The sequence below is a fragment of the Eubalaena glacialis genome, chromosome 11 (genome assembly GCF_028564815.1).
Source record: "Eubalaena glacialis isolate mEubGla1 chromosome 11, mEubGla1.1.hap2.+ XY, whole genome shotgun sequence".
NCBI classification, from domain to species: Eukaryota; Metazoa; Chordata; class Mammalia; order Artiodactyla; family Balaenidae; genus Eubalaena; species Eubalaena glacialis.
The window spans coordinates 94,542,277-94,568,919 of NC_083726.1; the positions used below are offsets into that span (position 1 = coordinate 94,542,277).

At 37.8% G+C, this 26,643-nt stretch overlaps 1 protein-coding gene across 3 annotated transcripts in view; it reads left to right on the top strand.

Annotated features, from left to right (window-relative positions):
- ITPR2 (inositol 1,4,5-trisphosphate receptor type 2) overlaps nucleotides 1-26,643 on the top strand; it is a 521,178-nt gene that overhangs the window by 143,795 nt on the left and 350,740 nt on the right. For all 3 annotated transcript variants that reach the window (XM_061204256.1, XM_061204257.1, XM_061204259.1), the window contains exons 12-19: nucleotides 1,227-1,326; nucleotides 1,861-2,021; nucleotides 16,580-16,721; nucleotides 18,807-18,968; nucleotides 23,106-23,278; nucleotides 24,191-24,310; nucleotides 24,427-24,612; nucleotides 25,756-26,007. In XM_061204256.1, the coding sequence (XP_061060239.1) occupies nucleotides 1,227-1,326; nucleotides 1,861-2,021; nucleotides 16,580-16,721; nucleotides 18,807-18,968; nucleotides 23,106-23,278; nucleotides 24,191-24,310; nucleotides 24,427-24,612; nucleotides 25,756-26,007 (1,296 nt within the window). The remainder of the gene's footprint in view (nucleotides 1-1,226; nucleotides 1,327-1,860; nucleotides 2,022-16,579; nucleotides 16,722-18,806; nucleotides 18,969-23,105; nucleotides 23,279-24,190; nucleotides 24,311-24,426; nucleotides 24,613-25,755; nucleotides 26,008-26,643) is intronic.

The window sequence follows — 26,643 nt, forward strand, 5'->3', positions numbered from 1 at the left end:
TGGTTTTCTTTTAATAGATACTTTATCCATTTTGTTAAAGAAATAATGATAATAGATTCACTATAAATGATAATATTTGAGCTGGATGAAGCTCTAGCTGTCCTTTCTTAGGCACTCTCTCTCAGTTCACATATAGTTGATTCTTATTACTTCTGGAACATGAATTAGCAAATACTGACCCATTGCTTCTAAGGGAAATGCAGAGTTAGGTTCCTGCAAGCCTCTGGGCACAATATTTTTGTCAATCAATCAATACTCAACCTTGTCTTATATGTGTTTTTGTTTAAAGACACCTTATTTAATATATATTGTTTCATTAGCGTTGAATTCACGGCCGTCACCACTATAACTCATGCCTGAACGAAGCATCTCTGAGTTATTTTCTCCGTCATGCGCATCACAGCCTTGCTCTATAGGAACACAAGACAGCACTTCCGCACTATACTTAGGACTGTTTTAAACAATGAATTCACTAACAATAGACGGTGAAAAACATGGCACCAAACAGACCACAAAAGACACTTGTTGACGGTATGAGAAAACAAGAAACAAGAAGGAAGAACAAGAAACAAGAAGGAAGAGCATCGCCTTGTTCAGCCTCACTGGGAATGTGAGTGGCAGGGAATCAAATTTTTGCCACTCCGTGCATGTCTGAGAATGACTTCCAAAGTGGCCCAAGTATTGATTTTGGGGTCACGGATACATTTTTGTGAGTAGACAAATTCACAGGTATGGAATCTGCGACTAACGAGGATCGACCGTGCTATGTACTTTTACGTGCAGATGATTAAACCACAAAAGGGACTGCAATCAGATGGCAGTTTTAACTCAGTTGGTTCCACAGTCAGTGCTTCTTACCTTAGTATGCATCAGAATTGCCTGGAAAGGCTGGTAAAATCCTGTTGGATGTCACCCTCAGAGTTTCTGACTCAGTGGACTGGGATGAAGCCTCGGAATTTGCATTTCTAACTAGTTCTCAGGTGATGCTGAGGTTGCTGGTCCAGGGACCAGATTTGGAGAACCACTGGTTGATGTAATAATGCTGCATGCTTTGAAATAGCCTGTAGTTCAGACATTCCCCTTAAACCAGACTGATCTACACTTGAGTCAGTTACTAGTCTAAAAATATACTTATAGTCATATCATGTATGAAACTGGTAAATACGTTGATATGTAAGTGTGCTAATTTTTTATAATCTGTGTTTTTAATACTCTTTTGCTTTTAGGAATTCATACGTTCGGTTAAGACATTTATGTACAAACACGTGGGTAACCAGTACTAGCATCCCCATAGACACAGATGAAGAGAGGCCTGTTATGTTGAAGGTAAATGTTGCTGAGAATGGTTTACTTTTCAGCCAAATGTTGTGTGAATAGGATTAGGGGGTGACTGACATGTTCTTACAGTTGAGCTTCACCAGTATTAGAGATTACTGCAATTAATTTCATCAAGCACTCGTGCCTACCAGTTGCTTTAGGTAGCTGAACTTAGAGGCTCAACTGCAGCCGGGCTGTGATTCAGGAAGATGCAGCAGAGATACCAAAAGAGTGGGAGCAGCATGTAGAAAGGGAAGAAAATTCTAGGAGGGCATTTCCTCTCCTCTGTTGAAACTGAAGCAAAGAGCATGTGTGAAAGGGATACATTTCTAGTCGGGCTTTGAGAACAAGGCAGGAAATGGGCACGGAAAATCTGTGTCCCTACAGCCTTTCATCGTGGACGATGCCTGTAGGAATTACTGTGTTTGGATTCTCTACTCCTGTTTTATATCTCTTAAACAGTACTAAGATGTGTTAGTAGTTGAAGAATATTGCATAGTTATTTAGTAAAACAACTAATCTTAGTGGAAAAATGCATTGCAGATCGGAACTTGCCAAACAAAAGAAGATAAAGAAGCTTTTGCCATTGTGTCTGTCCCGCTGTCTGAGGTCCGAGACTTAGACTTCGCCAATGACGCAAATAAAGTGCTGGCGACCACAGTTAAAAAGCTGGAAAACGGCACAATAACTCAGAATGAAAGGAGGTTAGTGACGTTTAAAATGACTTTTAAATCATAGAGTCTGTTGTCAACTCTTGCAGTAGACCTCAGGTGAATGAATGACTCTAAGGGAATATGTAGAATGGTCTCCATAGCAGCACACCTGCTTCTGAAAGAGCAGATCCCGGTGAGTGAATGAAAATGGTGACATTAAAATCTGGTGGAATATTTACTTTTTCCATTTTAGCTTGGCTTGAACACAGTTGTTTTTAGTTACTTTCTGGTCTTTCCTTTTAAATGTTTCATAAGAGGTGCCTTTTGCTGCACTTGATTTGATATTTGAGTTGGGAGTTCTAAAGGTCCTAAAAAAGGTTTATGTTTTTCTGTTCTTATTTATTCAAGATACATTTCTCTGCTCAAGTACCACAAAACAAGCATGTTATATAATACCAGCAAACAATCTGCAAAGTGTACCTCTCTGCCCTAGTAACTCCCTCAGAGAAACTGGATCTTTGATTCTTCAACTCTGGTTTTGGAAATAAGTGAGACAGAGAATGATACTGATAGCTATCAATCATTTCATCCCTAATTTATGTTGGTACCATGTTAGGCACTGTAAATATATTTCTCTAGTCTTTCAAACAGCCCTGAGATGGACATTACTCCCATCTTACATAAAGGAAAATTGAAAGGTTAAGCAAATTAGGTAAGGTCACACAGTAAGTGGGGGATTTAATCATGTGTGGTTTTAAAGTCCATAGGTTTCCAACACACCAGAGCACAAGCATTCTCTGTATTTCTCCACTTCATGGTCTGCTATATACCTTTCAATTTGAACAAGAAAAAGCTATTTACCAATTTCCAAGGCATTCATACGTTGGAACTCTCATACACAGCTGGTGAGATAATATTTGGTGTAAGCACTTTGGGACATAGTTTGACAGTAATGAGCAAAGTTAAAGAAGCAATCTCTCCTCATGTAAGTGGAATCATGTAGTGTTTGCCCTTCTGTGACTGGCTCATTTCACTAAGCATAATGTCCTCCAGTTTTATCCACATTGTCACATGTGACAGGATTTCCTTATTTTTTAAAGTTGAATAATATTCTTAGGACAGTTTTCTTGTGCAGACTGTCAAGATGATGAATGAAATAGGTGTGTACAGATGGGGAGGGAAGGTGCAGATTGCTGACATTAAAGTATTGACCTCCACATTTTGGTTCTCCTAATATCACAGCTGTGGGGAGTCAGAACCGAGAGAACGGCCGACTGCATGATTTGGTTCATTTTCTTAACTGCATATGTAATCTTCAGATGATAATAAAATAGATTGTAGAAAAACTGAAGAAAAAGTTGAATAATATTCTATCATAGGTGTATATTGCATTTTCTTTATGCATTCATCCATTGATGGACATTTAGTTTCCCTATTTGGCTGTTGTTAATAACGTTGCAAAATAGTCTAACTCATAGAAACAGAGACTAGACTGGTGGTTGCCAGGGGCTGGGGGGAGGGAGAAATGAGGAGTTCCTGTTTAACGGGTATGAAGTTTCATTTATACAGGATGAAGATCGGCTGTACAACATTGTCCCTGTAGTTAACAATACTGTATTACGCACATAAAAATTTAAAACGGTAGATCTCATGTGTTCCTAACACACATGCACGGGTGCACACACACACACACACACAAACACACACAGAAGCAAGTAGTCCATGACTTACCAATTCTGCTCCTAGGCTGAACATTCTTGAACATCTGTCCAAAAGAAGTTCCTGTATGTGTGCACCAGGACACATTTAAGAATGTTCAGCCTTAGTTTAAATAACCCCAAACTGAAAACTGTTAAATGTCCATCACCAGTTGAATAGGTGAATACAGTTTTGGTATCATCATATGGCGGAATACATATATAACAATGAAAATACATGACCTACATCTATGTATAACTACATGGATAAATCTAATAAACTTTAGATTGAGTGAGAACAAGACACAAATGTATTCACCGTAAGATTATTTGTAAAGTTCAAAATCAAGCAAAATTAAACTCTTTGGAGTTTAAGAAATTGGCAGAACTATAAAGAAATGCAAGGAAAGAATTGTCACAAAAATCAGGATGGTGTTCTCGGGGGGAGAGATTTGAGGAGACTTTTTCAGTGTTCCACTTCCTACTCTGCGTGGTGGCTTGATAGGGTTCACATGGTAAGCATTCCATAATGAAACACATATGTTTTATGAACTTTTAGATCTCTGTCTTACAATACAAAGGAACAGAAAAATCCAAGTTGCTTCCTTCCAACCCTGTCAATAGAAAAAGTCATAAATATGCAAACAAATGGAATAGTTATTTCTCAGCTTCCTCTGTTCTTACCTCTGTTTTCCCCCTAACAAACCTGCATTTGAAAACCACTCTTGTGTATGCAGTCGACCTCCAACCCTGTCGGGGGAAATGAATAAAGGCCACAAGCTGAAGCAACTGCTCCCCTGTTCTGGATGACAGATAATTAAATATCAGAACTAAATTGTGACAGGCAATGGAATCCCATGTGTAGATACCAATTTTTTTATGTCTGTTATTTAGCTATTAACTCTGCTTTTGATGAATCTGTTTCTTTGTCTCTGTCATTGTCACATACGCGCAGAAATTTCCTCAGCCTCACTAAAAAGTCTCCCTTGCTAAGTATTAAGGTGTTCCTTGAAGAAAAGGACAAATAAAGATTGATTATGAGCACTCCGCCATTGCCGACTGTAACGCTTCTTCAGTTACTGCCGGAGAGAATCTTAACCTCTCGAGATGATTCTCAGGAAGTGGTGGACCAGGAGTGACCAGGGATCCTGCATTTTTATACCCCCGCTATTTTAGAGTGAAAAACATCGTAGCAAAAAGAAGGTCTTGCCTGAGAAATAGGAAGTTGCAATGATTGATCTTCATTTAGTAATTTCCAAAAAGCCACCTGCCATCAAAACTCATTCAAAGCTGCCTGTCAGTACAGGGGAGCTTATAGGCTTAGTTGAATGTGTTTATATTATTTTCTCAGTTTTAGAATTTGATATAAAATTCTTTCTGAAAATTCCACACAACTCTGACTCCCCCCACCCCTCCCCAGAAAATGAAGTTATTATTAGAGATTCTTTTACTCAAAACCACGAAGAATGATACAAGGTCAAAGGGAACATGTTAGAATATAGGAGATCTGTCTGAAAATGCCTGTATTGTTCCAACCCTCCCTCCGCCACCTCCGCTCCCCTTTCATTCACCCCAGGAGTGGGCTCCGGAGGCACAACTCCTGTGTTCTGCTCCAAGATCCTCAACCTCAGATATTTTTTTCGTGGAATTTTCTTCCGCATAGCTGTACCAACAAAATAGACAGTATTGGGAACACATTGGGGTGGGAGAGGAGAGAGGATGGAGGGGGGGTAACTCCATTCAGAGCTGGAGGAGGTGACTCATGCACCACGTTTTACCTCTGAGGGTACAGAAAAAGGTGGGGTTCCTCTGCTGCCTTTACAGTTCAGTGTCCATTTGTTTTCAGTGTTACTGAACTCCTGGTCCATGCCAGGCACTGGGCGCTGCAGCCTGTGTACACACAGTGCCAATGCAGTGGTGAATGGCCCAGACCCCAGCCAAGTCTTTCTGCAATTTGGGGGCTTGAGCACTGGTTCGAATTCCTCGTGATAGGACCTCAGGATCTAGAGCAGGGGTCATCCAACATGTGATCACCAGATCAGATGTCCTTCTGATTCAAAGTTAATATTTTCCTATAGCAGCATCACCTCCCCTTGAATTTTTATTTGCCTGATACAACTATCTTGACAACAGCTAACTTTTGTTTAGTGTTTGACTAGATGTCTTTTTTTCAATATCCTTTTGTTTCAGATTTCCCGGTCGTTTTGTTTTGTTAATGTCTCTTGTGAGCGGCCGAGAGCTGGATTTTTAAAATCTAATCTGATAGTCTATTTGAATTTGCTAAAGTTTAATTACTTTGCATTTGATAAATAATGTGTTTGGACTTAATACCTATGGGTATCTTATTTTGTTATTTTCTTTCTTTGGTGTAGCTTTTTTGCTTTTCCTCCACTTCTTTCTTGCTTTCTGTTAGATTGATGAAGTTTTTATTTTCTCCCTATTTTTCCTTCTACTGGTTTAAAAGCTATAGATCGTATTTCTGTTCTTTCACAAGTGCCCTTATGTTCTTGTCATACATTTCAACTATATATTCTTTCTTAAAAAACTTGAAGATATTAAATATTTCCTTCTCTCATGGGAGAAAAATACCTCAGAATGCTTTAATTATACACTGACATTCTACCTCCCATCTTTTTTTGGAATAGTTGTCTAGAACCATAGTTCTGTGTTTATTCTTTAAATTACTTGCGTCACATAAATTATGATGTATCACTTTTTATTACTGAAAATCCAGTTCCTAAAAATTTCTTTTAGTTATTAATTATATTTCTTAACGTATTTTACCTCTTGTTCTGCTTGCTTTTATTTCTTGCATCTCAGTCCTCTCTGGGTTCACTTTTCTTCTTGCTGAAATTTGTTCTTTAGTCTATTCAATGAGGTTATAAATCTTATTAATCTTTATGTATGTGAGAATGTCTTTATTTTTCCTCCTCTCTTAAGTGATACTTTATGTATGGAATGCTAGCTTGACAATTCTTTTTTTTAGTATTTTAAAGTTATAATTTAATTATTTTCTATTATCTCTTGTTGCCATTAAGAATTGTTATTCTTTATTGGCATTTTTCTTTACTTTCTGATAATTTTGTAGATTTTTTCCTTTGTCTTTGATGTCCTAAAGTTTCACTACAGTGTGTTTACAAGTAACTTTTATTTTTGTTTTTCCCACTTGACATTTAGGGTATGCTTTTGGTCAGAATACTTAAGTCTTCCTTCAATTCTGGAAAATTTTCAGCCATTTTCCTTCAGGTATAACTTCTTTGTCTTTTCCTCTTATCTCTCTTCTGGAACTCCTATTAGGTGTTTGTTGGATCCTCTTAATTCATCTTCTTTCTCTCTTAACTTTCCTTTTATAATTTGCCTTTTAGAATCTGTGCTGCTTTCTGGATCGATTTTTTTAATACTGTCTATATTGTACATCACTACTTGTTCTTAGAATGTGTGTATAATAGTTTACCTTCATGAATTATATTTTTATTTAAATGATTATAATTTTATTTCTCAGATTTCTATTGATTCTTTTGCATAGTCACCTTTTCTTCATTTGTATCTGCCCTCTTTTATATATGTTGTCTTTTTTGGTATATAGTTATTTTCTTTATCTCTTTGAGGGTTGGAAACACTTATTTAAAAGTTATTTTGAAATTGTTCTGTTACTTGCATTTTGTTGGTAACGAATTGGCCTCCTGATTTTTTAATATGATGGTTGGCTTTCTTAATGTCAGTTTTTCTCATGTGCTTTGGAATTTAAATATGCAGGCTTTTCTTGGATGGGTGATTTTTGCTTATCCTCTCTCTACATTCACTCATCTTTTTTATTAGTTTTGTGGTTGCCTCCACCTGGCTTGCCTCAACAAATCTGGAGCCAGATCTAATATTGAGGGCTGAGAGTTCATGTCTTATGGTAATTTGAGGCTTTAGCCATTGAGATCACAGGTGGGTATGTCCAGTCCTGTCTGTGTGCTTCCTCTCTTTCCTCCTACCATTCACTGTACAGCTAGGGCCCAAACAGGGATCACCACATTTTTAAGGTTCCTTTAAGAGATGGAGAAGCCCTGCTTTAGTCTCTGCTTTCTGGTCTTTAGTTTAATTCCTTATCCCATGCTTTCAATCCCTATTATCTTGCCAGTACTGAATATTATCCTTGCTCATCACTGTCTTTCTTATTTTATTCCTGATCCACAAAGCTTTTTATTATGGTTTTAGGTATGTCTTTTTAAAAAATATATTTTATCTCTCATTGCTGCATATGATAAAAAAGTCACACAAAAATTTTTTAGTAAAAGCAGATTAATAAGATTGAATGAGTTAGTAGGACCTAACCATCTCCCAGTATAGAATTGTAATTTGATCTAAACTAAAAAAAACCCAGTTTTGTCTGCCACAGGTGGGATGCTTGAGGTGAAAAGACAAAAGAATAAGGTTTCAACAGTTTCGGAGGTCAAAAGAGAAGACTAGTTTTCTTGGCTATCATTGCCTCAACATCAAGGGAGGTGGGCTCTGCGAATAAGGTTAATGTACAGTGATCCTCAGTCAAGACTGTTAATTTTCTTCATCATCACTCCATTAACTATGACCAATTTTTAGGCCATTTGGAGGAGTTTGAAGCAGAGTCATTTGTAGTTGCTCCCAAAGTTGCCCTTTCTTAGATGTCTAAACATCTGAATACAATATCCTCAAAACAACAAGAGAAAAAGAACACTAATACTTTTAAAAAGAAAATGCAGATATATTTCTGCTTGGACTGGACTTGTAGATTGAGCCACTAAGGTTCAACTCAATTTCAGTTTGTTGAAGAAATCTGAGCTCAAAATAAATGTTTTATTATTTCTTTTAAGAATAACAGAATGATATAGAAGACATTGAGTCACAATTTCAAAAGAAATTCACACCACATTTTGTTGCATAGGAATCATGTTTTACATTTCTGTGGTTGCCCACAGAAGTTGTGTGAGTGAATCCTATTCGTTAGATGTGTTGTCGAAAAGAAATAGATTGGGTTAAAATTTTAAATAGGCACACAAGAAAACATAATATCTCTGGAATTTGGGGGTGGAGTTTATGATCCTTGGAAGTGTGCTGAAATTTGGATGTGGTGGCTAAATTTTGGATTATGGGTGTGTCCACTTAACTCCATTCCATTGCAGGAGGTAAATATGGAGATAAGATCAAGACGCTTCCTAACTGAATACATTCCACACTTTTCTAGAGTCGCTGAATCTCTTAAATTGTAGTTTTCTTATTTATGTTATCATGATTGATCATGCTAATAATGGTGAATAATTATGCTAACGTATATGGATCAAGCTTATTTACTGAAGTATAGTAGATTTACAATGTTGTGTTAGTTTCTAGTGTACAGCAAAGTGATTCAGTTATATATAAATATACATATTCTTCTTCATATTCTTTTCCATTCCAGTTTATTACAGGATACTGAATATCGTTCCCTGCGCTATACAATAAGACCTTGTTGTTTATCTATTTTATATATAGTAGTTTGTGTCTGCTAATCCCAAACTCCTAATTTATCCATCCTCCACCCCCTTTCCCCTTTGGTAACCATAAGTCTGTTTTCTATGTCTCTGAGTCTGTTTCTATAAATAAGTTGTAAATAAGTTCATTTGTGTCATATTTTAGATTCCACATGTTAAATGATATCATATGGTATTTGTCTTTCTCTGTCTGACTTTCTTCACTTAATATGATAATCTACAGGTCCATCCATGTTGCTGCAAATGGCATTATTTCATTATTTTTTATGGCTGAGTAATATTCTATTGTATATATATACCACATCTTCTTGGATAAAACATATTTAAATATTTGTTGGATAGCTTCTGTTGTATCAAAAAATTCACATATGGCGCAGCTCCCTGGTGGTCTAGTGCCTGGGATAATAAAAAAATTCATATAGAAAATGAAAAATCGCAGGAAGGAGGAAGAAGAAGGCTAAGGGAGGAACTGTTCTCCAGGCATTTTAGGTACTAGATGCCACTGAAGTTCAAGTAATTGTTAAAATAATAACTGAAATGTAGAATTTAAAGGTGAACATTAGTGTATGATTTTAGAATATTATGATTTTTATAGATCAGTTAATACGTTCAGAACAATGTAGAGCATCTGATTGCTTACTCTAGTCTCTCTCTGAAGTTCAATTAAGTTTTTCCTCTCTGTACAGGGAGAAATTGAAATGTAGTGAAGATTAAGAGAAGTAGTTTGATAAAAATAGAACTACCATACGACCCAGCAATCCCACTACTGGGCATAAACCCTGAGAAAACCATAATTCAAAAAGAGTCATGTACCACAATGTTCATTGCAGCTCTATTTACAATAGCCAGGACATGGAAGCAACCTATGTGTCCATCAACAGATGAATGGTTAAAGAAGATGTGGCACATAAATACAATGGAATATTACTCAGCCATAAAAAGAAAGGAAATTGAGTTATTTGTAGTGAGGTGGATGGACCTAGAGTCTGCCATACAGAGCGAAGTACGTCAGAAAGAGAAAAACAAATACCATATGCTAACACATATATATGGACTCTAAAAAAAAAAAGAAAAGAAAAGGTTCTGAAGAACCTAGGGGCAGGACAGGACTAAAGAGGCAGACGTAGAAAATGGACTTGAGGACACAGGGAGGGGGAAGGGTAAACTGTGGTGTAGTGAGAGAGTGGCATGGACATATATACAGTACCAAATGTAAAATAGATAGCTACTGGGAAGCAGCCACATAGCACAGGGAGGTCAGCTTGGTGCTTTGTGAGCACCTAGAGGGGTGGGATAGGGAGGGTGGGAGGGGATGCAAGAGGGAGGAGATATGGGGATATATGTTTATGTATAGCTGATTCACTTTGTTATAAAGCAGAAACTAACACACCATTGTAAAGCAATTATACTCCAATAAAGATGCTAAAAAAAAAAAAAAGAGGGCTTCCCTGGTGGTGCAGTGGTTGAGAGTCCACCTGCCAATACAGGGGATAGGGGTTCGAGCCCTGGTCCGGGAGGATCCCACATGCCACAGAGCAACAAAGCCCGTGTGCCACAACTGCTGAGCCTGTGCTCTGGAGCCCGCGAGCCACAACTACTGAAGCCCGTGCGCCTAGACCCCGTGCTCGGCAACAAGAGAAGCCACTGCAATGAGAGGCCCGCGCACCGCAACTAGGAGTAGCCCCCGCTCATGGCAACTGGAGAAAGCCCGCTGCAGCAACGAAGACCCAACGCACCCAAAAATAAATAAATAAAATAAATAAATTTATTAAAAAAAAAAAACAGAAATGTAGTATGAGTTAATAGTGAAAAAGAAAAGAATCTGAATTAAGAATTTAGTTTAGATCTCAGAGCACGTGACCCACACAGAGTCTCCCCTGGCAGCCACCACCGCCATCTTGAAGTGCCGGTACTGCCTTTTCACAATCTGAAGCGCCGCATGCGAGGCCTCTGCATGCGGCCCGCTGTGAGCACGTGAAACTAGACGAAGCACAAAGGAAAAGAAATAAAAAGGAAGAACTACAATCCTGCAGCCTGTGGAACAAAAAACACATTCACAGAAAGACAAGATGAAAAGGCAGAGGGCTATGTACCAGATGAAGGAATAAGATAAAACCCCAGAAAAACAACTAAATGAAATGGAGATAGACAATCTTCCAGAAAAAGAATTCAGAATAATGATAGTGACGATGATCCAGGACCTTGGAAAAAGAATGGAGGCAAAGATCGAGAAGATGCAAGAAATGTTTAACAACCATCTAGAAGAATTAAAGAACAAACAAACAGAGATGAACAATACAATAACTGAAATGAAAACTACCCTGGAAGGAATCTATAGCAGAATAACTGAGGCAGAAGAACAGATAAGTGACCTGGAAGACAGAATGGTGGAATTCACTGCTGTGGAACAGAATAAAGAAAAAAGAATGAAAAGAAATGAAGACAGCCTAAGAGACCTCTGGGACAACATTAACTTCAACAAAATTCGCATTATAGGGTTCCCAGAAGGAGAAGAGAGAGAGAAAGGACCAGAGAAAATATTTGAAGAGATTAGAGTCGAAAACATCCCTAACATGGGAAAGAAAATAGCCACCCAAGTACAGGAAGTGCAGCAAGTCCGATACAGGATAAACCCAAGGAGAAACACGCCGAGACACATAGTAATCAAATTGGCAAAAGTTAAAGACAAAGAAAACTTATTGAAAGCCGCAAGGGAAAAACGACAAATAACATACAAGGGAACTCCCATAAGGTTAACAGCTGATTTCTCAGCAGAAACTCTACAAGCCAGAAGGGAGTAGCATGATATACTTAAAGTGATGAAAGGGAAGAACCTACAACCAAGATTACTCTACCCGGCAAGGATCTCATTCAGATTCGATGGAGAAATCAAAAGCTTTACAGACTAGCAAAAGCTAAGAGAATTCAGCACCACCAAACCAGCTCTACAACAAATGCTACAGGAACTTCTCTAAGTGGGAAACACAAGAGAAGAAAGGACCTACAAAAACAAACCCAAAACAATTAAGAAAATGGTGATAGGAGCATACATATCGATAATTACCTTAAATGTGAATGGATTAAATGCTCAAACCAAAAGACACAGGCTTGCTGAATGGATACAAAAACAAGACCCATATATATGCTGTCTACAAGAGACCCACTTCAGACCTAGGGACACATACAGACTGAAAGTTAGGGAATGGAAAAAGATATTCCATGCAAAAGGAAATAAAAAAAAGCTGGAGTAGCAATACTCATATCAGATAAAATAGACTTTAAAATAAAGAATGTTACAAGAGACAAGGAAGGACACTACATAATGATCAAGGGATCAATCCAAGAAGAAGATATAACAATTATAAATATATATGCACCCAACATAGGAGCACCTCAATACATAAGGCAACTGCTAACAGCTATAAAAGAGGAAATTGACAGTAACACAATAATAGTGGGGGACTTTAGCACCTCACTTACACCAATGGAAAGATCATCAAAAATGAAAATAAATAAGGAAACAGAAGCTTTAAATGACACAAAAGACCAGATAGATTTAATTTATATTTATAGGACATTCCATCCAAAAACAGCAGATTACACTTTCTTTTCAAGTGTGCACGGAACATTCTCCAGGATAGATCACATCTTGGGTCACAAATCAAGCCTCAGTTAATTTAAGAAAATTGAAATCATATCAAGCATCTTTTCTGACCACAACCCTGTGAGATTAGAAATCAATTACAGGGAAAAAAACGTAAAAAACACAAACATATGGAGTCTAAACAATACGTTACTAAACAAGCAAGAGATCACTGAAGAAATCAAAGAGGAAATCAAAAAATACCTAGAGACAAATGACAATGAAAACACGACGATCCAAAACCTATGGGATGCAGCAAAAGCAGTTCTAAGAGGGAAGTTTATAGCTATACAAGTCTACCTCAAGAAACAAGAAAAATCTCAAATAAACAATCTAACGTTACACCTAAAGGAACTAGAGAAAGAAGAACAAACAAAACCCAAAGTTAGCAGAAGGAAAGAAATCATAAAGATCAGAACAGAAATAAATGAAATAGAAACAAAGAAAACAATAGCAAAGATCAATAACACTAAAACCTGGTTCTTGGAGAAGATAAACAAAATGGATAAACCACTGGCCAGACTCATCAAGAAAAAAAGGGAGAAGACTCAAATCAACAGAATTAGAAATGAAAAAGGAGAAGTTACAACAGACACAGCAGAAATACAAAGCATCCTAAGAGACTACTACAAGCAACTCTATGCCAATAAAATGGACAACCTGGAAGAAATGGACAAATTCTTAGAAAGGTATAACCTTCCAAGACTGAACCAGGAAGAAGTAGAAAATATGAACAGACCAATCACAAGTAATGAAATTGAAACTGTGATTGAAAATCTTCCAACAAACAAAAGTGCAGGACCAGATGGCTTCACAGGTGAAGTCTGTCAAACATTTAGAGAAGAGCTAACACCCATCCTTCTCAAACTCTTCCAAAAAATTGCAGAGGAAGGAACACTCCCAAACGCATTCTATGAGGCCACCATCACCCTGATACCAAAACCAGACAAAGATCCTACAAAAAAAGAAAATTACAGACCAATATCACTGATGAATATAGATGCAAAAATCCTCAACAAAATACTGGCAAACAGAATCCAACAACACATTAAAAGGATCATGCACCATGGTCAAGTGGGGTTTATCCCAGGGATGCAAGGATTCTTCAATATACGTAAATCAATCCATGTGATACACCATATTAACAAACTGAAGAATAAAAACCATATGATCATCTCAATAGATGCAGAGAAAGCTTTTCACAAAATTCAACACCCATTTATGATAAAAACTCTCCAGAAAGTGGGCATAGAGGGAACTTACCTTAACATAATAAAGGCCATATACGACAAACCCACAGCAAGCATTATTCTCCGTGGTGAAAAACTGAAAGCATTTCCTCTAAGATCAGGAACAAGAGAAGGATGTCCACTCTCACCACTATTATTCAACATAGTTTTGGAAGTCCTAGCCATGGCAATCAGAGAAGAAAAAGAAATAAAAGGAATACAAATTGGAAAGGAAGAAGTAAAACTGTCACTGTTTGCAGATGACATGATACTATACATAGAGAATGCTAAAGATGCCACCAGAAAACTACTAGAGCTAATCAATGAATTTGACAAAGTTGCAGAATACAAAATTAATGCACAGAAATCTCTTGCATTCCTATACACTAATGATGAAAAATCTGAAAGAGAAATTAAGGAAACACTCCCATTTACCATTGCAACAAAAAGAATAAAATACCTAGGAACAAACCTACCTAGGGAGACAAAAGAACTTTATGCAGAAAACTATAAGACACTGATGAAAGAAATTAAAGATGATACCACCAGATGGAGAGATAGACCATGTTCTTGGATTGGAAGAATCAATATTGTGAAAATGACTATACTACCCAAAGCAATCTACAGATTCAATGCAATCCCTATCAAATGACCTGTGGCATTTTTTACAGAACTAGAACAAAAATCTTAAAATTTGTATGGAGACACAAAATACCCCAAATAGCCAAAGCAGTCTAGAGGCAAAAAAACGGAGCTGGAGGAATCAGACTCCCTGACTTCAGACTATACTACAAAGCTACAGTAATCAAGACAATATGGTACTGGCACAAAAACAGAAACATAGATCAATGGAACAAGATAGAAAGCCTAGAGATAAACCCACGCACCTATGGTCAACTAATCTATGACAAAGGAAGCAAGGATATACAATGGAGAAAAGACAGTCTCTTCAATAAGTGGTGCTGGGAAAACTGGACAGTGACATGTAAAAGAATGAAATTAGAATACTCCCTAACACCATACACAAAAATAAACTCAAAATGGATTAAAGACATAAATGTCAGACCGGACACTATAAAACTCTTAGAGGAAAACATAGGAAGAACACTCTTTAACATAAATCACAGCAAGATCTTTTTTGATCCATCTCCTAGAGTAATGGAAATAAAAACAAAAATAAACAAATGGGACCAAATTACCCTTAAAAGCTTTTGCACAGCAAAGGAAACCATGAACAAGATGAAAAGACAACCCTCGGAATGGGAGAAAATATTTGCAAATGAATCATCGGACAAAAGATTAATCTCCAAAATATATAAACAGCTCATGCAGCTCAATATTAAAAAAAAAACTCTATCCAAAAATGGGCAGAAGACCTAAATAGACATTTCTCCAAAGAAGACATACAGATGGCCAGGAAGCACATGAAAAGCTGCTCAACATCACTAATTATTAGAGAAATGCAAATCAAAACTAAAATGAGGTATCCCCTCACACCTGTTAGAATGGGCATTGTCAGAAAATCTACAAACAACAAATGCTGGAGAGGTTGTGGACAAAAGGGAACCCTCTTGCACTGTTGGTGGGAATGTAAATTAATACAGCCACTATGGAGAACAGTTTGGATGTTCCTTAAAAAACTAAAAATAGAATTACCATATGACCCAGCCATCTCAGTACTGGGCATATACCCAGAGAAAACTGTAATTCAAAAAGGCACATGCACCCCAAAATGTTCGTTGCAGCACTAATTACAATAGCCAGGTCATGGAAGCAATGTAAATGCCCATCAACAGACAAATGGATAAAGAAGATGTGGTACATATATACAATGGAATATTACTCAGGTATAAAAAGGAATGAAATTAGGTCATTTGTAGAGACGTGGATGGATCTAGAGTCTGTCATACAGAGTGAAGTAAGTCAGAAAGCGAAAAACAAACATCGTATATTAACGCATATATGTGGAACCTAGAAAATGGTACAGAAGAACGGGTTTGCAAGGCAGAAATTGAGACACAGAAGTAGAGAAAAAACGTATGGACACCAAGGGGGGAAAGCGGCGGGGGGGTGGTGGTGGTGGTGGGATTAATTGGACGATTGAGATTGACATGTATATGCTGATGTGTATAAAATTGATGACTAATAAGAAAAATAAATAAATAAAAAATTTATAAAAAAGAATTTAGTTTAGCTGTTTTCCCTTAAAGCAGAAGTACTCTTCTCTGCTAATCAGTCATGGAAAAGCATCTGTGGATAGGTGAAATGCTCTCAACACATCTGTTTTTGGGACTCACAGTATTTTATTTCATAGCTGTGTTTGCAGATACTTGATTAGAGCTGGAGGTGGGGTGGGGTTGGAGGAACTGAAGAAGGGATGCTCTTCATAAAGAATTAAGTAAATATTAACTGCATTAGGTATTTTGTTAATTAAATAATTTTTATTATAAAATACTTTCACTTTTGTAGTGTTTTAGTTCTTAGTGTTTATTTAAATATATTTCCAAAATTAAGCACACCGTAAAGTTTCCTTTTCGTTTTATGATAGGTTTGTGACCAAATTATTGGAAGACCTTATCTTCTTTGTTGCTGATGTACCTAACAATGGACAAGATGTTCTGGATGTGGTAATCACCAAGCCAAACCGAGAACGTCAGAAATTAATGAGGGAACAAAACATATTGGCACAGGTGAATGTTTCCATGTACTAATTTTGCATATTTTATCTTTTTGAATTATAGTATCAGGAAAGTTCTTGTGTTGGTTATCTATTGATGTGTAACAAGTTACCCCAAATCTTAGTGTCTCAAACCAGCAGATACTTACAGTTTCTGCGGATTTAGGAATCTGGGGGTAGTTTAGGTGGACAGTTCTTGCTCAGGGCGTTTCACAGGCTGCAATCAAGGTGTTGGCTGGGCTGCGTCAGCTCGAGGCTCAAATGGGAGAGGATTCACTTCCCAGCTCACTGGCATGGGCCTCCGCACAGCGCTGCCTCAAGAGCTGGCAGCTTGCTTTCCTTAGAAGTGAGAGATCCAGGACAGAGCAAGAGAGGGCCTTCAGATGGAGGCCATAGTTTTCTTGTAACCTAATCTTAGAAGTAACATCTCATCATTTCTACCTTGTTTCTTAGTTAGAAGTGAGTCAACAAATCCAGCCCACAGTCAAGAAGACAGTATTCCATAAGAGTATAATTCCAGGAGGCAGGGATCATTGGGGGCCATCTTGGAGACAGCCTATCACAGACCTTTAAAAACCTACGTGGTCAGACTGTCTCCAGAAAATATGCTGTAATGCTTTTTTAAGTAGAATTTCCAGGGGAACTTGGAAGCTGCCATCTCCATTTGCTTCCTACTTTTTTCCCTTTCTTCCTTCGAAAAGTAGGGCAGTCTCTTCATCAGCTCTCAAGTGCTCTATACAATATTCTAGTTTTTTCCCTGAAAGTCTAGAGCTGCTTCTATGCTATGTCTTCCTGAAATTGTTCATAACATGCCAGTAAATTAATTTGCTCCTTAATAATATGCACATTTGGACATGCCTACCTTCATGCATTCTTTTTATTCTGATAATTGTTATATAAAGTAATGGGCTTCTACATTAATTGTGGACTGAAGGAAGGTACTTAAATAAAATTTATGTTATTAATATACATGTTCTTGTGGAGTTGGGAAAGGAAGACAGTAGACGTATTGTCAATTAATATTCTATAGCTGATTGTCTGAGTATATAAAATCAACATTTTTCTCAAAGAAAGTAAAGGTTGCAAATCTAATGAGACAAAGCCTTTTCTGACATTAGCATTTCTTTTGTATAAAACATTTGATTTCAAGGACTTTTAGGACCTTGAATGATTTATTAATATTATTTCAACCAACGTATGTCAAACATTTTACTTTAGTATTATAAATAATAAAATTCAAGGTTTAGTGAATATAGAATGACTGAAGAAACTTTAATTCATGTTATATTTCATGAACTACAAAGGATAATTCCATTCCATTTCGCTTTCTTGTATGACTCCTCATATCTTTGCCTAGGTGCTCTTTCATAAACAATTTGCTCATTCTACCAGTTCATCTCCAGGTGATCCTACCTGCTGTCTTGCTGCCTAAAAGAATTATGTTCCTTAGTGATTTTTAAATACTTCCCAACTGCTAATCTTCTTACAAGAAGAATCTGAGTCACTGGGTATCACCAGCTGTCCATATGGCTCCTTATTTGTTTTGAATGCTTATGCATTCATTGATTTGGCCACATCTTTATGTATAGAAACAAGAAATTAATTCTTTTATGAAGAGGATTATAAGCAATATTTGGAGGCAGTTTTTTGATGTCAGTTTCAGATGAAAAGTAAATATTTTCCTTATATTATTTTGATTTTAGAAAGTTATAGAAAATAATAGAAATATTTATAAAGCCTGTCGAAATCAAACTATATTTTAGTTCATCTGAATATGTTCATGTAACTTGGTACAACCTAACATCTTTATATTTTTATTTTAATAAAATAGAATTTCTAAACAAAATTAAGCATTTTATTTAAATACTGTTTTTGTCATTCAACTTAGGGAATCCTTTTAGCAGTATTTTTCTGTCCCTTAATATGTTGGTCTTGTATCCTAAAAAAACTTTTTTTTTTTTTTACTTTATGTTAATTCTATTCAAATATTACAAAAGTGTTTTCGAGTCAGTGTGTTTATTTATAAAAAAAAATCAAAATGTTGCAAAACGTGTACCTCCATTCATCAGAATAAGTGGTTGTTTTTTTTTCCTGATAGGTATTTGGGATTCTGAAAGCACCCTTTAAGGAGAAAGCAGGAGAAGGCTCAATGCTGAGACTTGAAGATCTGGGGGATCAAAGATATGCCCCCTACAAGTACATGCTGAGGCTGTGCTACCGTGTGCTGAGACATTCACAGCAGGACTACCGGAAAAATCAGGTGGAGGGTGGCTCTCTTTTTTACCTGTTTAACATCTAAAGTATGGGCAAAGTTCTTTGGTTACTGTTCTAAGACATTTAAATAGGAATGGGAAATTCTGCTTTGCAATGCAATGTTTTATATCGGCAACACACAAAAAGACCTAAAAATGTATTTGAGCTGACATGTATTTAATCTTCCACGTAAAATTAGAATTGTCAAGGGAAGGTGTCTAAGTCCTTGTATTTGCATGGTATTAGCTCCTGCTGGGCAGGAGGCATGCTGGATATGTTATGTAAAGAGGAATGAGACATTTTTTGGCATTTCTTGGAGCATGTGCTGTACCAAATCGCTGTGTGTAGGCCAAAGAGTTCATTGTCTGGTGGAAAAGATATGACATGTACATCTGAAACATAAGGTAGAGGCATAGAGCGGACAGGAGAGATAGGAGAGCACTGCGGGAATTCAGGAGAGAGAGGAGCTCAGCTGGGGGAACCCAGGAAGAGCACTTGGAGAAGAAGCATTTGGGTTGGATGAAAATCATTTTCAGAAATTGTATGGGAACAAGCATTTTAGTGAAGAGATATTTCTGAAAAGAGAATGATGGATCCTAGAAAGGGCACTTTCATCCCAGGATATTCCTAACTGTGGAGGACAGGGAACCCAGGTGTGTCCAGGGATATAGCTAAAAGTTCCCAACTGCAAGTGAAGTTTCTTTTAAGTCTCATTTTTGTCTTAAAATATATATAATATTTTGCAATGTGCTCAATAATACACATTTGCTTAATATAAAATTGCGTTCAGTTAATTATCATTTGGTACATTAGTGTCCCATGTTTCTCTTAGCCAGTTGGAGAGATAAGTACATAGTTTGTAAACTTCACTGATGAATTTGGTCCATGAGGAAGGATGCTGTAAGAGAAAGCTGGGAAGGCAGGTAGGGCTGAGCCATGGAGGGGCTAGGTTGTCAGGCCTGGAGGCTGCAGGTTATTTGGGAATAGTTAGTAGTATTTACTGAGTGCTTACATTTTACCAGGCTCAGTTCTAAGCACTCTTCACAACAAAACTTGGTTAATACTGAGTTAAGATGAAGAACTGAGGCACAGAGAGGTTAAATAAATTGCCAAAGAATACACAGTTTTGACTGGAGCCAGTATTCAAACCCAGGCTCTTAATAATCATAGTACTGCCTCTAAAGTAGTCTAAAAGTTATTTGGCAAGAAAAAAAAATTGCTTTCAAAAAAAGTGTGAAAATACATTTTTTTTTGAAATTCAGTTTAAAGATTAAGAAAAAGTCTAAAAAGAATATGTAAGACAGATTAACCAGAAGATAAATAATTTGACAAGGACAAGAGTGAGGAAGCAGACAATATAAACAGATTCTTAAACGCTTTTTAATATAATCCTAGTTATAAACATTTTTCCTCCCAATTGAAAATGCTTGTCATTGGAGTTATTTTTCCCAACTTCATTGCATTCCTTTAAGATGGCAAGGTAATGTAGGTAGAGTTATGTTGTTTTATTGGAAGGACGATTAAGTTCCAGAACGTCAAGTGACAGACCTTTAAGCACTCAGAGAGTCAGCTTCCGAGAAGCCCCAGATACCAGGGCCACGTTATTCAGCGGAGGTCAGGGATGGGGATGGGACTGGCGGTCACTCTGTGGCCTCATTTCTCTTCTCGGGTCTAGAAAGATCTACTTTGCTAGACAGGCCTCCACTCCACACTACACGCAATAGTCTATGAGAGAGATTGAATTAACTGAAAAAATCAATAGGTCTACAGGGTTTACCTGGTACCCTCAGAACCACGGGACCCCCTAATGTGCATGTCCTCCGTTGCACTCAGTCTTTGGGAGGGTCCTGTGGACCCCCTTTCCACAGCACTGCCCTGTGCTTCAGCGCCGGATATCCCTGGTTTGGCTGTTCTGCTAGTACCTAGTAGATGGTCCAGGCAGCACGTCTCAGTTGGTGTCTTTTCCCAGTCCCTCAAGGTCTGGCACAGAGTTCTTTCTCAGTCCTCCCTGTCTAAGCTGGGGACTCGTGTGCCTGGTGTCCTGAGGAGGGACTTCCCTGGTGGCTCAGTGGTTAAGAATCCACCTGCCAATGCAGGGGACACGGGTTTGAGCCCTGGTCCAGGAAGATCCCACATGCCGCGGAGCAACTAAGCCCGTGCGCCACAACTACTGAGCCTGCGCTCTAGAGCCTGCGAGCCACAACTACTGAGCCCACGTGCCACAACTGCTGAAGCCGGCGTGCCCAGAGCCCATGCTCCACAACAAGAGAAGCCACTGCAATGAGAAGCCTGTGCACCACAACGAAGAGTAACCCCAGCTCACTGCAACTAGAGAAAGCCCGCGCGCAGCAACGAAGACCCAACGGAGCCAAAAAGAAATAACAATAAAAAAAAATAAAGCATAAGCAGAAAGACTTTCTACTTTTTGCATAATTCCTTGTTCTCCTTTTTCCTCACCTATATTTTATAGAGTCCTAATAGGGAATTCTTTTGTGATTTAGTACTAACCCAAGTCTTTCATGTTGAGTTTCTGTTTATTGTTATTTATAGAATTTGGAAACACCTCTAATTTTGTTTGATTATTTATTGACACCTTGATCTATTTATCAAACATCTTGGAGGTTTGCCTTATAGCAGGGTCTGATTACAATAGTCGTACAAGTGTATAAATTAATACATATTTTTAAAATGATACACTAATAGAAGACACTTACTTTACTTAACTGGTACCCAATATTACAAAACCACCATTTTGAAAAAGGCCACAGAATTGCTGCCTAGAATATAATGAGATTTGTGCAACCAGTATCATTTTCAAGGAACAGGTAGGTTCCAGTAAATCTTAAGGCAAAAACACTTTCTAATCAATAAATTTTCCCATGATAGAAAAAATCCCCAAGGAGAATCCCCAAGAAATTGAAGTGAAAACTTTGGATTGTGGACGGGGATAAGCTTACCAGTGCTGTGGTTGGCTGAGATGTGGCTTGGAAGAGAGGCGAGGTGGTGGGAAGGGGAAGGAGCCGATGGGATCATGCATGAGGGAAGCTCGCCAATGGCTTTCTCTTGCTCTAAGAATGAATGTTTCTGTGTTCACCATGGCTCGCAAGGGCCTCACCTCCCACGTCAGCTCTTGCTTTCTGCTCAGTCGCTGTACTCCAGCCACAGTGGCCACCTTGTGTTTACAGAACTCCGAAGACTGGGTTCCACCATTACAGAGCCTTCGACTTGGTACTCCCACTGCGCGATGGCTTCTCTCCCCATGGCTGCCTCCTTTTTCTCATTTCCATCATTTCTATCATAGGTCAAATGTCCCCTCAAGAGTCTACCCCATCTCAAGTTGTCACCTTTTCCCATCCCTCTGTTTCATTTCACTTATCGACATGTAAAATGATCCTATTTACTAGCTCATTGAGTGCCCCTTCTCACTAGGATGTAAGCTCTATGGGAGCTTATCTGTCATACTGCCGCATCCCTAGTCTCGCAAACAGTACCTAGAATGGCTTTCCAGAAATATGTCTTGGATGAATGGATCTGATGCATAAAGTGATCAATCACATTATCTTGTTGGATAGCTTTTTAAAGACAAAAAGTGCTGTGAAATTTTATCATTATTTTAAAGAGATTTAATAGGTCATTGTGGTATATGTACAAAAAAGAAATCAGCTAAGTTCACCTGGGATCGTCATGTAATGGTATAGAGCTCATGCTTCATGAACCAAATGTCAAAGAGTCGTTTTTGTTTCTATAATTATGCCAGAATCCTAGGTTATAGCTCTTAGTGAGTGTTCGAAGAAGGGTGCCTGTTATACTGGTGAAATCATTACTTACCATGTCATAAAAAATTGTCATTTTAACTCAGTTTATTTTTGTTTTTCTCACTTGTAAGAGTGTAAGCACCTGTATGAAAAATTATTACTAGGCACATAACTTTCTGTTATAATTTGAATGAGGTATATGCTAATATATTTCCATTTCCTTCCTTAAATATCCTATTTACTAAAGAATTATTTATTTGCTCTTCTTTAACAATAATTTTTAACGAGTTTTCTGCTATGAATAAATTAATCAATGTTGCTGACCCTAATACAACCTGTTATTTCTGAGCTCTTTGGCAGTGCATTCTGACAGTCTTTCTCCTTTGTAGGAATATATTGCTAAGAATTTCTGTGTCATGCAGTCCCAGATTGGCTATGATATTTTGGCAGAAGATACCATCACAGCTTTGTTGCACAACAACAGAAAACTACTAGAGAAACACATCACAGCAAAAGAAATAGAAACATTTGTTAGTTTACTCAGGAGAAATCGTGAGCCAAGGTTTGAAATGGTTCATGCAGTATTCTTTTCTTGTGGGGGCTGTGGCTTTTTGCTTTATTTTTAGAACTTTTTTAAAGTTCGAAATCTTTCATGGACAAAACAGTGTTGGGCTTATTGCTATAATAATTATGTACCATAAAGAGTTATTACCTCAAAGGAGATCAAAACCCTTTATAGACGTATTTAAGTGTAATTGATTTTCACTCTGATAACTTGTGTTTTTATAGTACCCCATAGTTTTTCAAAATATATTCGTATTTCATTCAGTTCAAAACATTGCCTCATTTAAACCCTTGCACATTCTCATGAAGTACACTGGTCGTATAATATTATCCACATTTTAGAGATGAGAAAATAGAAGCCTAGAGACCAACTAGGAACAGAATTTAGAGTTTCTGACTCCACGTCAAGTACCCTGTCTCTTATACCATGCTGCCTTATCTGGGAGAAATGAATGCAGAAAAGTCAAGCAGATTGACAAAATTTTCTTAATTAGCAAGCAAATAACTGTTAGAAGGTAGAATTGGGCCTTGGACTTGACCAGGCCATATTCACGTTGATTAAGTATGTGCTGTATGTCTGTTTTACTCAGTACAACATCAGCTTTGATCTGACTTTGTTTTGATATTGTAAATATAACAAGTCACAGTGCTGTGGGATGAATATCACCAAATAAATAAAAGCAAACATATCATTTTTGGAAACAAGATTTGTCCTAAATACAAATAATTGGATATTTAATTTGTTTCTAATGGTGCAGTAGATAAGCAACACATTAGAAAAATGTTGCATGGAAATAATATTAAAAATATATCTAGAAAGTCAGTTTCATTATATCTCAAAGTATCTTTGGGGGGATGATTTTATACGATGCTTTTTGTTAATGATCAATTTAATTTTTTCTCTTGTCAGGTTTTTGGATTATTTATCAGATCTCTGTGTGTCTAATACCACCGCTATACCTGTAACTCAAGAACTCATCTGCAAATTTATGTTGAGCCCAGGCAATGCAGATATTCTCATTCAAACTAAGTAAGCCCAGATGATGGAGACATCCTTTTCTGTTCATTATTTGTAAGCAGTACAGTTCCTTATCATGTTTCTGAATGAGCTTGTTCATAGATTTTGTGTGTGTTATTTATTTCAAGGCTGGTCTCAATGCAAGGAGACAACCCCATGGAGAGCGCCATCCTTTCAGATGACATTGATGAGGAAGAAGTTTGGCTCTACTGGATTGACAGCAACAAGGAACCTCATGGCAAAGCTATCAGGCACCTTGCTCAGGAAGCAAAAGAAGGCACCAAGGCTGATTTAGAAGTTCTTACCTACTACAGGTTAAGTATTGTAGAGAATCGTAATTCTCAGTCTCACATATTCATTGAGAGATGATTCTCTGACGTCTCTAAAAGTTAGGTATCTATGAAGAAGAAATTTAAGAAGTTGTGTCAGAACTAGGGTAGCTGAAATATTTAGTATTATTTAAAATATTCACAATAAATGTAAACATCTGTGTTTTCCACATATACCACTTGTAATTTTCTAATTTTCCACTAGTTTGGAACTGTTGTGCAGCAAAGGATTTTTTCCTCTTGTTGACTGGTGTGGGTGCAGATGAGAGACGTGTTGGGACCTAGGTAATCGAGTTGAGAGGGAGGTGAAATTGGGGTTGGGGAAGCTGATCCGGTTGTAGGGGTGGCCTCAGAGAAAGTTAGCCGGTAGTTATGTATATATCACTTGTGATTATGTGGAGACCTAGGGCTTCAGAGAAACTGGTGTCTTTAGCTGTGAAAGTTCAGCGGTGGCATATGGCAGTCGAAATTTCAGTGGTAGTTGCTGGTGGTCAGTATATTGGGAGCAAGAAACTAGATGGCATTTTTGAGTCTAAGGCTTGGAAACCCAAGGCAGAAGCCCTTGGGCCACTTTGGACCCAAATGACAGGAATCTGAGACAGGCAGAGAATTCATTGTGTTCCCTGGTTTCTGTAGCTACAGCTACAAAGCCAAAGGCTACTTTCTGGATCTCGGAGGCTGATGAATACAAGTGTACTGATGCCTTTGGATTGATCACATTTGGTTTGGGAACTGAGTGGGTCTACCCTTGGAGTGTAGATACCAGAGCCTGGAGCTGAGTGAGCCTGGGCAAGGCAGAGAGAGATGGTTTCATGTGAGCTGTTGTCATAGCCTACAGGCTTAGTGTATTTGCAGACCTAGGAAACCGAGAACTGAGAGCCTAATGACACTTTCCACCAGATACATGTTGCTGGAACAAGTAAGAGAAGTTGCAACTGAATGGGCATAGAGGTGATTTCATCTGTGTGTTGTCATTTGATCACTTAACCTACTACCAGAAGAGTTTGACTCCAGTTATCACCTACACTGGGAAATATTGGAATCATAAAAGTAGATGCTTATTGATACTAATATTTATGAACTTTATCCAGATAAGAAAAATAATGTAATATGTTTAATATTTTTAAGGTACCAGCTAAATCTCTTTGCAAGGATGTGCTTGGATCGCCAGTATCTGGCCATAAACCAGATTTCTACGCAGCTGTCTGTTGATTTGATCCTGCGGTGTATGTCGGATGAGAGCCTACCCTTTGACCTCCGAGCATCTTTTTGTCGCCTTATGCTGCACATGCATGTTGACCGGGATCCCCAGGAGTCTGTGGTGCCTGTTCGCTATGCCAGGCTCTGGACAGAAATCCCCACGAAGATCACAATTCACGAGTATGTTTGGAAAAATTTCTTTTTTAAAATTTTTTAATTTAATTTTATTTATTTTTTTATACAGCAAGTTCTTATTAGTCATCAATTTTATACACATCAGTGTATACACGTCAATCCCAATCGCCCAATTCATCACACCACCATCCCCACCCCCCCACTGCTTTCCCCCCTTGGTGTCCATACGTTCTCTACATCTGTGTCTCAACTTCTGTCCTGCAAACCGGTTCATCTGTACCATTTTTCTAGGTTCCACATACATGTGTTAATATACTATATTTGTTTTTCTCTTTCTGACTTACTTCACTCTGTATGACAGTCTCTACATCCATCCATGTCTCAACAAATGACCCAATTTCGTTCCTTTTTTCGCTGAGTAATATTCCATTGTATATATGTACCACAACTTCTTTATCCATTCGTCTGTCGATGTGCATTAAGGTTGCTTCCATGACCTGGCTATTGTAAATAGTGCTGCAATGAACATTGGGGTGCATGTGTCTTTTTGAATTATGGTTTTCTCAGGGTATATGCCCAGTAGTGGGATTGCAGGATTGTATGGTCATTCTATTTTTAGTTTTTTAAGGAACCTCCATACTGTTCTCCATAGTGGCTGTATCAATTTACATTCCCACCAAC